This window comes from Scleropages formosus, chromosome 17 (genome assembly GCF_900964775.1).
Source record: "Scleropages formosus chromosome 17, fSclFor1.1, whole genome shotgun sequence".
Taxonomy (NCBI): Eukaryota; Metazoa; Chordata; class Actinopteri; order Osteoglossiformes; family Osteoglossidae; genus Scleropages; species Scleropages formosus.
The window spans coordinates 12087520-12103885 of NC_041822.1; the positions used below are offsets into that span (position 1 = coordinate 12087520).

Below are 16366 nucleotides of genomic sequence, written 5' to 3' on the forward strand. Positions count from 1 at the left end.
TTAAAATCAATTATTTACACCTTTATTAAATTAACCCTCTTTAATAAACCCTGACTAATACTAAGGCCTCTTACCTTTACTGTCACTGCCTAATAGTTTCAAGAATGGTCCAGGTGGAAAGCTGAAACACTGTACATCCAGAGAACTAAAGATACACCTACACTCTGGCCCCTGAAGAAGGTAGATTGATGTGCACATAAGTTGAGGATATTTACCTGACAGCTTAACTTAAACTTTTCACCATCAGTGCAGTGTTATGAGAATGACAGCACCTAACATGCGTAGTTGACCATGCTCATATTAACCATAGCATACCAGCTACTGTCCAAAAATTCTACCAAAACTGTGCTTTGACATTTGTTTTCTATGATTTTATCACAAAACTTATATTACAAAAGATATTTTCACACTTAATCCAAATGCATGGCAGAAATACGTGTGCGCGCACGCGCACACACACTGTCTGAATCGCTCATCCCATTCGGGGTCGCGGGGAGCCAGAGCCTAACCCAACAACACAGGGCGTAAAGCTGGAGGGGGAGGGGACACACCCAGGACAGGACACCAGTCTGTCGCAAGGCACCCCAAGCAGGGCTCAAACCCCAGACCCACCGGAGAGCAGAACCCAGTCCAACCCACCACGCCACCACACCCTCCGGCAGAAATGCAATGTTGTTATAATGTAAGAATAAATCCCTTTTCTTCATTTTGTAATTTCTTTGGACTTTTCCTTCAATGATGCCTGTAATATTTTGGATACTGTATTACTGTATTAGCTTCAAACATGTTTATCCAAAGGGCCATGTTGACAGGTGTCAATCATCTAGTCACATAAGGTCAAGATGATTCATAATTGGAAATTTTGCCTGAATGTTAGGGTATCAAATGTTGACTGTAGATTGTGGGTGTAGATTCTCATTGTGCTGTGTTTGTGGTAAAAGAAGAGTGTTTTGGAGTTTGTCCTTACTGATCCGAACCAACAGATTTATTCCACTTTGTGTAGCAGGAGGGCCTGGCCTCTGACACATGCAAGGTATACAGCTCCTAAGCTCCTGTAGCCATTTCAGAAGAAATTGCATAGTTCTGAAAGGTGGTGGTATACCAAAAGGAAACAAGCTCAGGTGTCTGAGATGTTTCTGTTCAGGGGGAGAGAAGTGATAAAAACTGAAAAATGAAGCAACTGTTGCCCAGCTTACAGAGATGTGTTTCTTACTGAGGTTTCCTTCCTTCCATTGTCTTGACCTGGGATTGCCACTTTAACTGTGTAGGACGTGAGTCATGTAAGCTTGAACTGGTGACATCTGATTCACTCAGAGCTGTATTTCTTCCAGTCTCAACACAAATCAGAGTTGAGAATAGAGTCACAAATGTACCACATTCTGACTTGGCTGGTTAGGTTGGCCCAATAGGTTTAATTATTCTAATTATGTCCAGTGTTAACTAATATAATGCCAGTAAAACAAGCCCTTTTGTCTCTGGGTAGAGAAAGAAAAATTGAACCCAGTTTATAACACATTTAAACTCAAATAATTTCAGGAAAAACCCTTGCTTGATATTCTGTTATTCATTTCATTTTTGCTTCCCAATGGTTACTTTACTTAGAGTAACTTCACTAGGTAGGATGGTAGAAGTTTGAGAAAGTTCTCAGATGGATTTGTTACCTTACTCAGCACTCATTTCTTGCATATGCTTGGGAAAACAATTGAATATTCAAATTAAAATTAAAAAGTGACATTCACAGTATTTATCCTATGCAAGTTGTTGGCAACACGCTTGTCACTCACCGCATATGACAAATGAACAGCTAAGCTATGACAAACTGGAACTTTAAATCAGGCATTGATACCAAATAAATGTTTCAATAGTTTTATGCCACTGAGTTTGTTTAGTATTGTGACATTTTTATGCACAGAACAGTAAATCCTCAAGAGTGGAAAAAAGCAGTGCAAACATTTATACTTACATTTCTATCCTGTCTTGAGTTAAGTGGTCTTAAGTGGATCTATGGAAACTAGCTGTTTTAGTTCTTCGTTCACCAGTGTTGTTGCCACAATCGAACTTGTACCTAATTGCAGTCCAATGCGGTCGTAGCACTAAGGTTCATGGCACTGGAAATTAGCTGGCATGTGTGATCAGAAGCAATATAAGAGCAGTATAAGAAGGCTTGTAAATACTTTCATTAAATAAACCATACACACATAGTATGTCCAGTATACAGGTGGTCCCCGATTTATGATGGTTCGACTTACAATTTTTTGACTTTACAATGGCGATAGACATTCAGTAGAAACTGTGCTTTGAATTTTGAATTTTGTTTTTTTGCCCAAGCAACCGATATGCGGAGCGATACTCTCTCATGATGCTAGGCAGCGGCAGCGATCCGCATCTCCCAGTCTGTCACACAGAGGTGTGTATTAGGTATATTGCATGCGTTTTCCACTTCCGATATTTTCAACTTACGATAGGTTTCACGGAACATAACCCCATCGTAAGTTGGGACCACCTGTATATGTTTAAGTTCAGTTGTATTGGGTGCGGGGATGCGGTGGCGCAGTGGGTTGGACCGCAGTCCTACTCTCCAGTGGGTCTGGGGTTCAAATCCCGCTTGGGGTGCCTTGCGGCGGACTGGCGTCCCGTCCTGGGTGTGTCCCCTCCCCCTCCGGCCTTACGCTCTGTGTTGCCGGGTTAGGCTCCGTGACCCCGTAAGGGACAAGCGGTTCTGAAAATGTGTGTATTGGGTGCACACACTTTTCCCCCAGTTAGACATTTTAACGCACTGCTAACAAGGGGTTCCCGTTGCCAGTCCTCCTGTAACTGCGCTAGTTCCTCTGCAGGCTGCCATGGCTGTTTCAGTGCAAACCATTTACTCATACATCCTCATTTAACAGAACTGCCCTCAAAACATGTGGCCCAGGGCTGCTTGAGGCATGGACGAGTAGCAGTGCTTTTGTACTTCAAGCTAATTTTCCTATAAACATACGCAGAGTTAATATTCCTATAAACATGTGCTCTATGTATTCAGCTCATGTTCTTATAAAGAACAGCTCCATGTACTGAGCTCATGTTTCTCTAAATATAAGCTTCGTCCTCTGATGTAATGTTCATATAAATAAACTACTACGATTCTTTGTTCTGGTAGTGAAAGAAATTAAGCCCTCGTGAAGCTTGAGACTTTCATGTATGCAGCTATGTCTTTTTCTCTCAATGTAATGCATAAATTGTACTTTTGCTGAGATGTACTTCGCTTTGGACAAAAGCGTCCGCTAAATGAATAAATGTAAATGTAAATGTAAGCTCAGTCATACTGGAAGGCCAGCAACTGTTGCCACACCCCTGAAAGGGTAAAACCCACCTAAATTCCTCTCGTCACTCTTTGTCACAATTTCATATCTCCACATCAGAAATATGTCGTGTCTCGATTGCAACATCATCAGCAATAACCCAGATCAATGACCTGAAAATTAATTGGATTCCAGTTGAGACCTCCACCATTTGAAGAACTTCCAGACATTCCATTCAAGGGTATAGTATAACTATACCACACATTTGCAGAAAGGATATTAAGTTGCACTTATGCACAGTTCACTAGAAGCAAGACATATTTCAGAAGCCATGTGATAGATTCATTGACCCTCTGCCAGTATTAAATCTCCAGTGGCCAGCATACTAAATGAAATAATGTATGGGTTGATAACTCAGCCTAATGTGAGAAAATTCTCATATTCAGGCACAGCCAGAGTATGTTTGACTGGTTCCACAAAAGAGAATCCAGATTAGTATGTATGCAAACCGCTCAACATTTGTCATGGAACTTGAACAACATAAAACCTAATGCATATAATTCTCAGCAGAAGTGGAAGGAGTGTCCCATTAAATTTAAAACCATCTTGAGTCTGTTTGTACCTCTACAAACAAATCTTGCATCATTAAATGAAACTGATTTTTTGTACATTTTATTTTTACCTCGCCAACAAAACACACTACACTCTCATAAGTATGGATGTACTGACCTTTTAGAAATGTTCAAATTTATTCAATAAAATACCCAGAATGTTTTATTTAGAATATAATTTTGTCAATTACCATGTAGTCCAAGGAGGTTACGAATTTGTATTCTTACAACATAGCCTTGTAAAGGAATAGTGTCATTGAATGGGAAGTCTGTAAATAAAAAACTAGGTCATAAGTAGGCATGTGTTCTCACTGGCTCAGTGAAGTGATACTATTTATTCACACAATGTACCACAATGTACCACAATGCATCACAGCAGAGGATCTTGTTTAAGTAACCATAGAAGGGTATTGGTTGTGGAGAACCAGGTGTCCCTAACAATAATTCGGTCAGTTTTTTGTTGATCCTAATCAATATATCCTATCAATTATATTCTAAACAATTATATTGTGAGAGGTCTAATGCAATTGGCCATACCAGTACAATATAATTGCAAGTAAAAACTATTCACTTCAGATTCATACCAGTCTTGACATACAAGCTACATTCGGTCTGAATAATTTCTTAAAGCTATTAGATTTAATGCAGAAAGACACTTGCACGTTGCGTGTCTCTGGAAGACTGTGTTTGATGTGTCAGCCATATATGCTGTACAGTGCACTTTTAATGCACTACAATTGGGCCACATCAGAATGTATCTGCGGACTTCTTAGACTCCAGCCAGTGAAGCAAGATGGTATGGTGAAGTCACAGTCAATATTTATCACTTTTGTTAAGTATAATTACATCTTTGGCCTTCTCCATGTAGGGGAAAAAAAACTGTCAGAGTGCTCTAGTTTGAAAACCTTTGTTCTTTTCTTCCATGTGCTTTTCCTATTACAGCTGGAAACTTGGACTGAGAACATTTTGTGGATGCACTGATGTAAGATAGTCACTACAATGGTAACTAAGCACAAATGCAGTAGTGCAACATGGAGTTTGTAATATCTTTCTTCTACACCATTAAATAAACTAGGGTTCCAAAATATTGCACAAACAAAAAACAAAGACGTACTTGAAATTCAGCTTTCAGTTTACGGTATTGAATGACGAAATTAATGAATAATAAATCTCCATACTCTATGCTTACAGCAATGTTTTTTTATTACTATACATTTTTGAATTGAATTGAAGACTTTATTGTCATTGTACTGCTGTGCAATACAAGAAATTATAGTGATACTCCCTGAGTTCTTTAGAGAACAATATAAAACACAAAAACACACACATTGACTGAAACCGCTTGACCCAAGTGGGGTCGCGGCAAGCCAGAGCCTAACCCGGCAGCACAGGGCGCAAGGCCAGAGGGGGAGGGGACACACCCAGGACGGGATGCCAGTCCATCGCGAGGCACACCAAGTGGGACTCAAACCCCAGACCCACCGGAGAGCAGGCACAGGCCAAACCCACTGCACCACCGCGCCCCCCTAACACAACGACGTACATCTCAGCAAAAGTACAATTTATGCATTACATTAAGAGAAGCAGACAGCTGCAGAGATGAAAGTCTCAAGCAAACCTAGTTTGTTCCCTACCACTTGCTGCACCAAGGTTCATCGTTCCAAGTAGGTGCATAAGATACAGACAAATCCTGATACCCACACCAATTTTTAAAAAAATTTTTTTTTTATTAACTATTATAAGATACACAAATGAACAGTACAATACTAGAGTAATGGCTGAATAGAGGTTGTATCTGGGGATGCTTCTGGAGTTACAATGCATGAACAGTTACGCCATAGATGATCTGAAGAGATCTTGAGCAAAGTGGACCTGTAAAAGGTGGGTTTTTAGACCCTTCTTGAAAACAGAGTTTCCGCAGTTTTGAGTGACAGGGGAAGGTCATTCCACCACAACGGACCCAGAACCGAGAACCTCTGAGCTTTGCCTTTCGTGCGAGCAGAAGTAGATGAGCGAAGGGGTCTGGTTGGGGTGTACCGGTTGATCAAGTCCTGTAAATAGCCGGGAGCAGTTCTGTTGATGCATTTGTACACAGTAACCAGGGTTTTGAATTTTATTCGGGCAACTATAGGAAGCCAGTGCAGAGAAATGAGTAGAGGAGATACATGGGAGCACTCTGGCAAATCAAATGCAACTCGTGCAGCAGCATTCTGTAGAAGCTGCAGAGGTTTGATGGCATTAGCACGAAGGCCACACAGGAGAGAGGTGCAGTAATCCAGACGGGAAGTCAACATGTAGTTGGGTGGAGTGAGGTAGGGACGGATTCTACGAATATTATGCAGGATGCAGGACTGGGTTGTGGCTTCGATATGTTGAGAGAATGACAGACTAGCATCAATCATTACTCCCAGACTCTTAGCGAAGGAGCTAGGCGAAATGAGTGAGTTGTCCAGTGTGATCGATAGGTCATGACAGGAGGACAGGCCAGCTGGGAGGTAAAGAATCTCTGTTTTGGAGAGGTTGAGTTGGAGGTGGTGATCATACATTCACGAAGAGATGTCCGACAGGCAGGCAGCAACGCGTACGGAGAAGTCTGACGCACCAGGTGGAAAGGAGAGGAAAGGAGAAGAAGAGCTGGGTATCATCAGCATAGCAAATAAATGGACAGATAAATGTCTTTGACTGCCGGTAGTTGTGTGTTGATGATGTTTTCAGTTGTCCGGATGACCCGTTGCAGAGCCTTCTGTTCTTCTCTTGTGCAACTGGCGTACCATGTTGTAATGTAGTACGTCAGTACACTCTCCCCTGTACATCGGTAGAAATTCATGAGAAGATCCCGGGGCAGTCTCGCTTTCCTCAGTCTTCTTCATTTTCCTTGAAGGCTTTTCACAATAATGTTGTATAATTGTATAATAGACAGAAAAGAAAAAACACTAATTTCTATCTCTACACAAAACTCTATTGTTCTTTAAGATCATACTACTGGAAAACCTTTCCATGTGGCAGCACACACCACAAACTTTCTGCCGTTACTTCTCTCACTACCAGCAGATGGCACAGCAAAGCAACACGTGTTTGCCATCCTAGTGTCCTGTCATTGGATTTATATTGACTTTGTATTGACTGTGATTGTCACTGCAGTTCTTAACCTTTATGGTTTCTGCTTGCACGAAGATGCCCAAGAGAGCTCCTAAGGGGGTCCGGTAATTAGGGAGCTAAATTTGTGGCCAAAAGGTTGCTGGTTTGCAACAGCCATAGAGGAAGACTTATTGTGTCCTGGGGGACGTGATCAACCTGAATTGCCTCAGTAAATACAAAGTAGAATAAACATGCAATGTATGGGTGTGAAATTGTTAACTATCAAGGTCCCATTAAATAATTGTGTGCAGCAAACAATACGGTTATGTTTTTGTCTAGCATTGCAAACAGATAGTTCTGTTTGATTCAGTTCCCGTTTCTGTTTCCAAATTTGTTTTGCTACATATTTTCCACTCGCTATCCACTCCCTGCTGAAAGCATACTCCACCAAGCAATCTTCCTTCCTTTTCTTCAGTTTTATTTCTGTTTTCCTTTTTATTCCTTTTTTTTTTTGTTGTTTTCAACTAAAATTGTCCTGCCTTTATCTTTGGAGGCTTGGTGATCCTTCCTTTTCCAAAGTCTGTGCAAGGGCTGAATAATTCAAATATGCTGTTGATGCCTTTCATGATACTTACAAAGCACTGAACAATAACACACACACACACACACACACATTTTCAGAACCGCTTGTCCCATAGGGGGTCACGGGGAACCGGAGCCTAACCCGGCAACTCAGGGCGTAAGGCTGGAGGGGGAGGGGACACACCCAGGACGGGACGCCAGTCCGTCACAAGGCACCCCAAGCGGGACTTGAACCCCAGACCCACCGGAGAGCAGGACTGTGGTCCAACCCACTGCGCCACTGCACCCCCTGAACAATAACAGTGTTAAATTATTTGATATCATTTTACACTTTTAAAATAGAATTGTTTAGTATGTATTTCTATGATGTCTCTTTCCCCAACTGTACATCTTCCCATAAGCATTATTTTGTGCAGAGGTGTTTGGTCAGGCCTTTTTACCCAGATAGTTTCAGCTTTGTCTGAGACCAATGAAGGAGCCACGTTCTGTGGGTTACTTCCGTCTGAATGGAAAGTAAGCAGCATTTTCTTTTTCTCTTTTTAGGGATTTCATTTCATACATGTCAAGTCTTTTTTCAATATCCTACCACCTTCTCCCCTTTTGTCTAGGGGCAGACTGTGTCCTCTCCTTGGGTCTGGTGCCCAGGCTGGTGATGAAGCTGTCTGAGGAGCAGGAGGAGATCCAGGCCCTCATTTTGGCCACACTCAGTAGCTGCACGTGGGTTGATGCCCTACCTGCCCTGGCCAGCAATGGGGTCTCTGTGCTTCGAGACCTGCTTTCTCACCCGTCGTCCAACATCCGCTGTGCTGCCACACGGGCTATGGTCGCCATCAGGTGGGCTGTTGCCAGTACGCGCGTGTGTGCATGTCATGTCCAGAGAAGAACTGTAGTTTTACACTCTTAAACACTAATTATCTTTCCCATACACAGTGAAGAAGGGTGAATGTGTGCCCCTAATGAGATAAGAGTCTTATTAAGCCCAGATGAGCACTGCAGTGTAATAAGGGAACATCACATCTTGTGACCTCTGGAATGTTCCTTTGAGGGATAGATGGAGGGTAAATCCTTCTGTGACCAGTGTGTGCGTGCGTTTCTGTGTGTGCAGACTTGTTTGCATTTATGAGCGTTCATACAGTTTTTTATATATGACCCCTTGTAATTGTTGGTCTTCGTTGAAATAATAATATATAATGGCACAAAACCAGAAATAACAGTGGTTGGTTCTTAAGGCACTATTTTTCTTCTTTTAAAATGTGACCTGACCTGTGTTGACCTGGCACTGCTAATTGGTCAGGAATGTGATAAAAAAGAATTAGCCAAGGCATAAGTGAGGTTGTAAATGTGTTTGTGGACAGTGCACCTGAAGAAAAGTGGTTGCTGTTTTTTTTTTTTCTTTTCATAAAACCCTAACCCAAACATAAACACTCAGAAATATTAGTTTTTGAATCAATCATTTAAATGTGATCAGATTTCCGGAGGTGGACAAGGCTTTGTTTTCCCACGGAGCACTTTTAACAATGTATGTAATATTTTCAGACGTTAGACTTGTTTCAATGTGGTGGGCTCTTCCAGACAAAAACTGGTCACCACGAATGGCCACGTGGTTCCAGGAGCCCTTTTGCTATCTACTGTAGCCCCCTTGCACTGTGCATATGCAAAATGACCAGAAAAGATGACACCAGAAGTATCCCATAGAAAAAAGAAACTAACTAAATCAGTTTTTGCAGCATCAAGGAAGTTTGTTTTCGTTGAAGCTTTTAATGTGAAGACATGAGCTATTGCTGTTCAGATGCAAAGTGTGGCTTATTCTATTGCCAGTAAAGATGTTGTTTCGTAACCTGAAAATTGAAGGTTTGAATCCAACTTTTACTACTACTATAATAACCTTGAGCAAGGTTCCCTGGAATTATTCCAGTGAACATATTCAGCTGTTTAAGTGGTTGAACATCTATAAATTCCTTTGGGTAAAATCACCAGTTAAGTAATAAATAATAATAATCTTCAAGACTAATGGATGGCACAATAGCGACCTTCTGCTCACCTTTTAAAGAAAAATGTTGGATTCTTCAGTAAAGTAAGCCTCTTGTGGTTAACAGTGTATCCCTGTTCTATCATTCGTATTCTGGTAGTGTCCCAGCTGAAGGAAAACTGAAGGTGTGCAACGAAGATGTACTTCCAGTGCTGGTGGAATTGTTGTCTGACAGTGACCCTGGGGTCAAAGCCAATGCTGCAGGCACCATCATGAACACAGCCATCATCACAAAAGGTAAAAAGTTAACAGTGGGGGGAAGGACCAAGTATAGATACTGTTGTGCTGTAATTATGGTAGTTACTTTTTTATAGGCCTTTAGTTGCCACAGTCGGTTGCTTGCTTTGTTGTCCCCATTAAAGTATTCTTCATAAATATTTTATTAAGTTTTTAAACATTTTTGTTCTGTAGACCTAAGCATTATTTAAAATAAAAATACACCTGTTTGTTCAGAACTCCAAGTCACTTTTGCAAATAAATCAGAGTCAGTAAAAGTTGAATAATACATATATTCTGTAACTTAACAGGTTAGGTTAAACTCAGACAAAGCTATACACACACACACACATTTTCAGAACCGCTTGTCCCATACGGGGTCACAGGGAACTGCAGCCTACCCGGTAACACAGGGCGTAAGGCCAGAGGGGGAGGGGACACACCCAGGACAGGACGCCAGTCCGTCGCAAGGCACCCCAAGCGAGACTCGAACCCCAGACCCACCGGAGAGCAGGACTGTGGTCCAACCCACTGCGTCACCGCACCCCTAGACAAAGCTATAATAAATTAAAAGTACTCCAACATTTTCATCCTTGTATGGTTTATTTTTATTCAGACTGCATCAAAACTCATTGAAAGTTACTGAAAATACAAAATACATAATGTCCACAACCTCCCATTCACTGCTATGGATAGATAGAAGGCAACTGGTAGCACAGGGGTTAGAGCTCCTCCCTTTGGACCCAAAGGTTGCAGATTTAATTCCCACTTCCAGCTGTAGTACCAGTACCCTTGAGCAAGGTACTTACCCTAAAATTGCTCCAGTAAAACTACCCAGCTGTATAAATGGGTAAATAACAGTAGGTACCTTAACATTGTAAGTCGCTTTGAAGAAAAGTGTCAGCTAAATGTAGATTCATCACATAAAAGCATGTAGTGTTCTTTATTATTTACGCATTCAGGGGAAGCTTAATAAAACATGGTTATGTAAAAATCTTGCACATAGCTATAGTAAATAAAAATCATTTTGAAGACTTTTTATCATTCTTATTGACTTTAAACTACACTAAAATTAAAATGACCATAAAAAATAAATGCTCTTCACAAACCACTCCTCAGTGCAGATTGTTGCCACATTCACCCCATAAACATGTGCAACAATGCTCATCTTCTTAGTGATCACCAAACACCATGAACACTGGAATTGAGTGAATGCAGTTCCAACATCCCTGTTCCGTTTCTGTTTGGAGTGCATTTTACTGATACTGACGGAATGCAGAAACTGGTGGCTTTCACTCCTTTTTATAACAAGAGAATGGTGAAGAAATCCAGTCAAAGTTAACTGGAAAATGTTAATATCTTTTAAAGTCTGCAAATTATATGTAGCACAAGGAGCCAGTCATATTATCTTACTTGCTTAAGGTTGGCTAATGTGCTATATTACTAGAATATAAACATGAGTCTATTACTAAATTTAGATCTCTTATTTTTTATTTCATGGTGTTTAAATAATGGGGGGCACGGTGGCGTGGTGGGTTTTGGCCTGTGCCCTCTGTGTGACGGGCCTGGGGTTCGAGCCCTGCTTGGGGTGCCTTACGACAAACTGGCGTCCCATCCAGGGTGTGTCCCTTGCCCCCTGCGTTGCCGGGTTAGTCTCCGGCTTACCACGACCCCGCTTAGGACGAGCGGTTGTAGACAGTGCAATGATATCGATGGTTTTGTTAATCCCTGCTACAAAAATGGCATATTTCGCTTTCTATTCAGCCCACAAACACCACTTTTAAGAGTACTTTTAACACCACTCTTGTCCTGTGGCAGGTAAGCTCCAGGCCATTAAGTCTGGTGCTATTCCCCCACTTTTAGCCCTGGTGGACAGCGAAGACACAGCTGTGTGTGCCAACGCGCTCCGGGCTCTCACCACCCTGGCTGAGGTACCATCCGCCCGCCTGGAGCTCTTGAAGCACGTGTCCTTGCTGGAGACACATCTTGACCACCCCACCTCAATCATCAGCCGAGCAGCAGCCACCGCTGTCCGTGTCATCACCTGGCAACCCTAGAGAAGAGCATACATAGCTGCTGCAGTTCCTTTCAGTATTTTTGAACAAAAATGTAAAATTGGCATGTTCCTTTTGCACACAAGAAATTGAAATTCACCTAAGACAAATTATTCTGAATCAGAAGGCAACCTCCTATTTTTAGAATGTATTTTTCAAACAGTTCTTTTATTATTACTTGATTCTTTTATCCATGTAGCTGATGCGCTTCTCCAGAGCAAATTACAATTTTTTTGCCCACCTATACAGCTGGGTAACTTTTTTACAGGAGCAATTCTTTGTAAGTACACTGAGCCCTTACATAATAGCATCCGGTACATCAAAAAACAGCTGCAGCAGCCTATGGAAATACTATATACCTCTTTTTAATACAACCAGCTTATGACCTTTTTTCCCATTACACTTTCATTATACTTCCAGGTGGGTATACCTTTAGTCAGTCAGATTATGAAAGACTGTGCTTGGGGGGCCAGAATGAAAATTTAGGGGGAGGGCAGGTTATTAAAAAGAACAATTCTGTCCCAGAGCAACACAGTTCCTGCACAGCTGAGGCTGCCTCAGATACTGGTACAAAGCAGTTCAATGGGGGAAACGATTATAAGATGTGTGGATAGTAAAAATGATAAATAAAACAAAGCAATTTTTTATATGTTATTTCAAAATGTAGTTTTTAGAGAAAACAAGTTACTCCGTAGGCTGAGCAGTTGCTGCATAGCTTTCAGGCCATCTGCAAATTGGTATATAGGCAACTCCATAAAAATAAAAGTACTATTACTAACACTAAGAATGTTTCCCCTTTATAAAAGCTGATAATAGCACTCACCTTGGATGACTGCTGCAACAAGATCCCCTGAGTCCAAAAACATTGTTTAAAATGAGTTAGAGTGCATTTAAAAACCAGATGAAACACATGCTATGTCTGAAGGAAGGCAAGAGAAAAGTGACTGTGTGGGGAGGCTTAGGTCTTTGGTGATACTTTTGGCCTTTCTTAGATGGCGTGTGTTGTATATATCTTGTATTGAAGATTGTAGCTCCAGCAATACTCTGGGCCAGCCAAGCACTATGAGACCAGCTGACCCAGTTTTCAGCCAAAGTGTGCATTGTGTTTAGTCTCCAAAATTTCTATGACTATAGGTTTTGGAACAGCTCCCATTAAACAAATGAAAGAACTGAAAAAGTCATTATTTTGTTACAGGTCCCTTGCAGCCTTCTCTTAATCTGTTTGATGAACTCCTCTGCCTTTTTCTCCATTTACAGAACAGGTCTGCTTATATATCTCCAAAAACATCCTACTGCTGCCATCTTCAGTCAAGTTATCAATAAAAAACATTGTCTGTTCCAGAAGCAGCCATGCACACATAAAGTGCTCATGTAAATTGTGAAAGGGTTGAGGAAAAACGTGCTTTTGTAAACCGGTAAAACATTTATGCATAAAAATACCCCAAGGTAAAGGGGGATATTCTATGCTTTTCTTTCATATTTATCTTTTGAGTGGAGATACACATTTCGTAGGTATAATACTGAATAAGTTAAAAGAAATACAGGATACAGTAAAAGTCATAAGCGACTTTTGGAGGGCACTGTATCTTCTATGGACAAACACACACTATGTTCTTTAGCAGGTAACAAAGCTGTCTTTCTGTTCCTTTTAGTGAACAAAATACATTTTTATCGATCTGTACCATCATCACCCAAGATGCAAACATTTGGCTTATGAAAATTTTGTGTTTACGTAGAACATACCAGTGTAAACCACTATTATTATACCAATACCACTTTTCTATTTATGTAAAAGAGCTCTGCAGTTACAAACTCCGCTGGGGACAGTAGGAATATCTTATTTCATCCTCCAAAGGCTCCTTTACGTTCATCAGTGAGGCACATGCACTGCAGTGGTTACCGTGTGGACATGTATTTAGTAAGCATCCCTCCACCTGCTCTCCGTTTTGTGCTGTTATTTTTTCCGACTATTTAGTGCATCATTGCTAAGTCAAACGAGAAAAAAAAAATGTGGAAAAAAATGTTGAAGAAAGTGGAAACGTGCACAGTCACATGCACATGTGCGCAGACATACGTATACATACTAAAAGCTGTTCAGAGTCAACAGTTCACCTGAAACTGCATCTTTGGCCTGTGGGAGGAAAGCCACACACCCTGAGCAGGGATTAAACTCATCCTGAGTATGGCGTGTAGGAACTCGGAAAGACCCGAACAAGTGCAGAAAGAAATATGCAGTATTAATAATAACAAGCCATTCAGCATTATAGAGTAGTTCTGAAGCTAAATTTATTTTGTGTTATGATACCTAATGCTAATACTGACACCCATTAAAGCTAAATGTCTCCAGATTTAATAAAAATTGACAGAACTTAGTTAACATTAGTTGTCTTAACACAACGTAATAAGGCTTTCCCCTACATTAATTGATACACTTATAGTACTGTATCACTGTCTACCTGCACTCATTCAGATCCTCCATGGCTATTACATAACACATACTTAACAAATGCCCAGTGTAAATGTAAGGGTCTTATGAGGGTCAGGAGACATAAAATCCAAATTCAGTCCTCATAAATATAACAAAATGCCCTGTAAGAGGAAGTTTGGGTATTAAGTGAAACTCTTCTTAAAGATGAATTTTCATAACTCAGATGGGCTTATCTTGGGTATGACTATCTTCACTCATTGTAGGCGAAAGCATTTTTTGCATTACTTTAATCCCTCAAATGATAAATCCATAGGGGGTGCGGTGGCGCAGTGGGTTGGACTGCAGTCCTGCTCTCTGGTGGGTCTGGGGTTCAGGTCCCGCTTGGGGTGCCTTGTGGCGGACTGGCGTCCCGTCCTGGGTGTGTCCCCTTCCCCCTCCGGCCTTACGCCCTGTAGGCTCCGGTTCCCCGTGACCCCGTAAGGGACAAGCGGTTCTGATAATGTGTGTGTGTGTGTGTGATAAATCCATTGCCTTTATTTTTCTTCAGTATGCCGCAAGTGCATTTGTTTATGTGCTACCGCAGAATTTTTCAGTTTATAATTATTAATGGCACTTTAGAAGGATTTAACAATTCCCCCCCCCCCTTTTTGGATCTGCAACACAGTGGTCACAGACATGATCAGGACACCATTGCATCTGGTTGGGGAGCGTGCTGATTCCTACATGGATTTTCAATGTATTTATTTTTTTCCACCTATGCTTGTTTCTAAGGCACTATACACTGTTAAGCTATTCATAATGCTTTACCCATTTCTGCAGCAGGGTCATTTTTCATGGAGCACATTAGGTTTAAGTACCTTGCCAAAGAACCATGGGGCAGGAGGTAGGATTTGAAACTGGGATTTCCAAGTGGAGAAGAGATAGCTCTAACCACCACACCACTTCCTGCCTTAAGGTTCCTGTTGACTTTGGATTTGCTAAGACTTGACAAGGATGCCTGTTGCCACACGATGGTAGTAAAGTAAAGGAACACCAAATGGGAATCTCTATATGTGGATGGATGGATGGATGGATGGATAGATAGATAGATAGATAGATAGATAGATAGATAGATAGTACTTTACTGACCTGGTACATTTACATATACGTGATTGTATCTATGAGTATATGTGATGATATATGCTTCTGTAGACACTTTAAATTTAACAGATTATATAGGGACTACAGTTATTTACAAAAATGTTTATATTTATATCTGAGTAATATGAGAATAGCACTGAATAAAGTGCTGGTACTAAATACAGCTAGCTGTGATGGGGGATACTCTTATTGAATATATAACTTTCTGTAAAACTATGATATTTACAGTTCATCTGCGCTTGATCAAACCTCACGTGCCTGGATACTGAAATGATTGGACAGCCTAGTGCAACACAATATTATTTGCAAAAACTATTTTCATTAATTAAAAAATGTAAGTTGGGACAGATTGTTAAAAGTCACTTCATTTCAACATATGGAGTCAACATAAGATATATAACTGTCAATACATGACAAAAAAAAAAAAAACACTTTAGACCAGTTGAAATTATCTGAGCCAGTGGGGCCCTGCACCCACAAGGACCCCACCCTAGGGTTGCCATGTCGCTTTGAAAAATGAAAAACAGTCTAACACACAGTCCTGCCCAGTTCAGTTCCCCATTGAGTACCTATGATTCATTGGGATAATTGTTCAATCGCATGACCAGAACCCCCCCCATTAGTCCGCTCTTGCGAGAATTAATGATTGTCTTCATTACTTCATTACGGGTGGCACGGTGGTGAGGTAGGTAATGCAGGTGCCTCCCGGTGTCTGGGTTGTGTGATCAGGCATAGGTTCGGTTTGTGCAGAACTTGCACATTCTCCTTGTGTTCATGTGGGTTTCAGTTTAAGGGAAAGTGCTACTCCTGTGTCTTGTTCTTTGAGTCTCGGGGCAGCTCTCACTGAACAGATCTCAGAGAAGTGGGCTATAGGCTGCAGGACCTCAGCTGGCTGTACCTGCATGAGAGACTCACGGTAAGACATACCCCGTATGAACGTAAGATGA

At 41.2% G+C, this 16366-nt stretch overlaps 1 protein-coding gene across 2 annotated transcripts in view; it reads left to right on the forward strand.

Annotated features, from left to right (window-relative positions):
* Positions 1-13452, forward strand: part of rsph14 (radial spoke head 14 homolog) — a 58507-nt gene extending 45055 nt beyond the window's left edge. Inside the window, exons 4-6 of one of the 2 annotated variants that reach the window (XM_018759301.2) lie at positions 8161-8386; positions 9682-9818; positions 11616-13452. In XM_018759301.2, coding sequence (XP_018614817.1) covers positions 8161-8386; positions 9682-9818; positions 11616-11854 — 602 coding nt within the window. In that variant the 3' untranslated portion in view covers positions 11855-13452. The remainder of the gene's footprint in view (positions 1-8160; positions 8387-9681; positions 9819-11615) is intronic. The other variant, XM_018759302.2, reaches the window with a different exon arrangement.
* The last annotated feature ends 2914 nt before the right edge of the window (positions 13453-16366 follow it).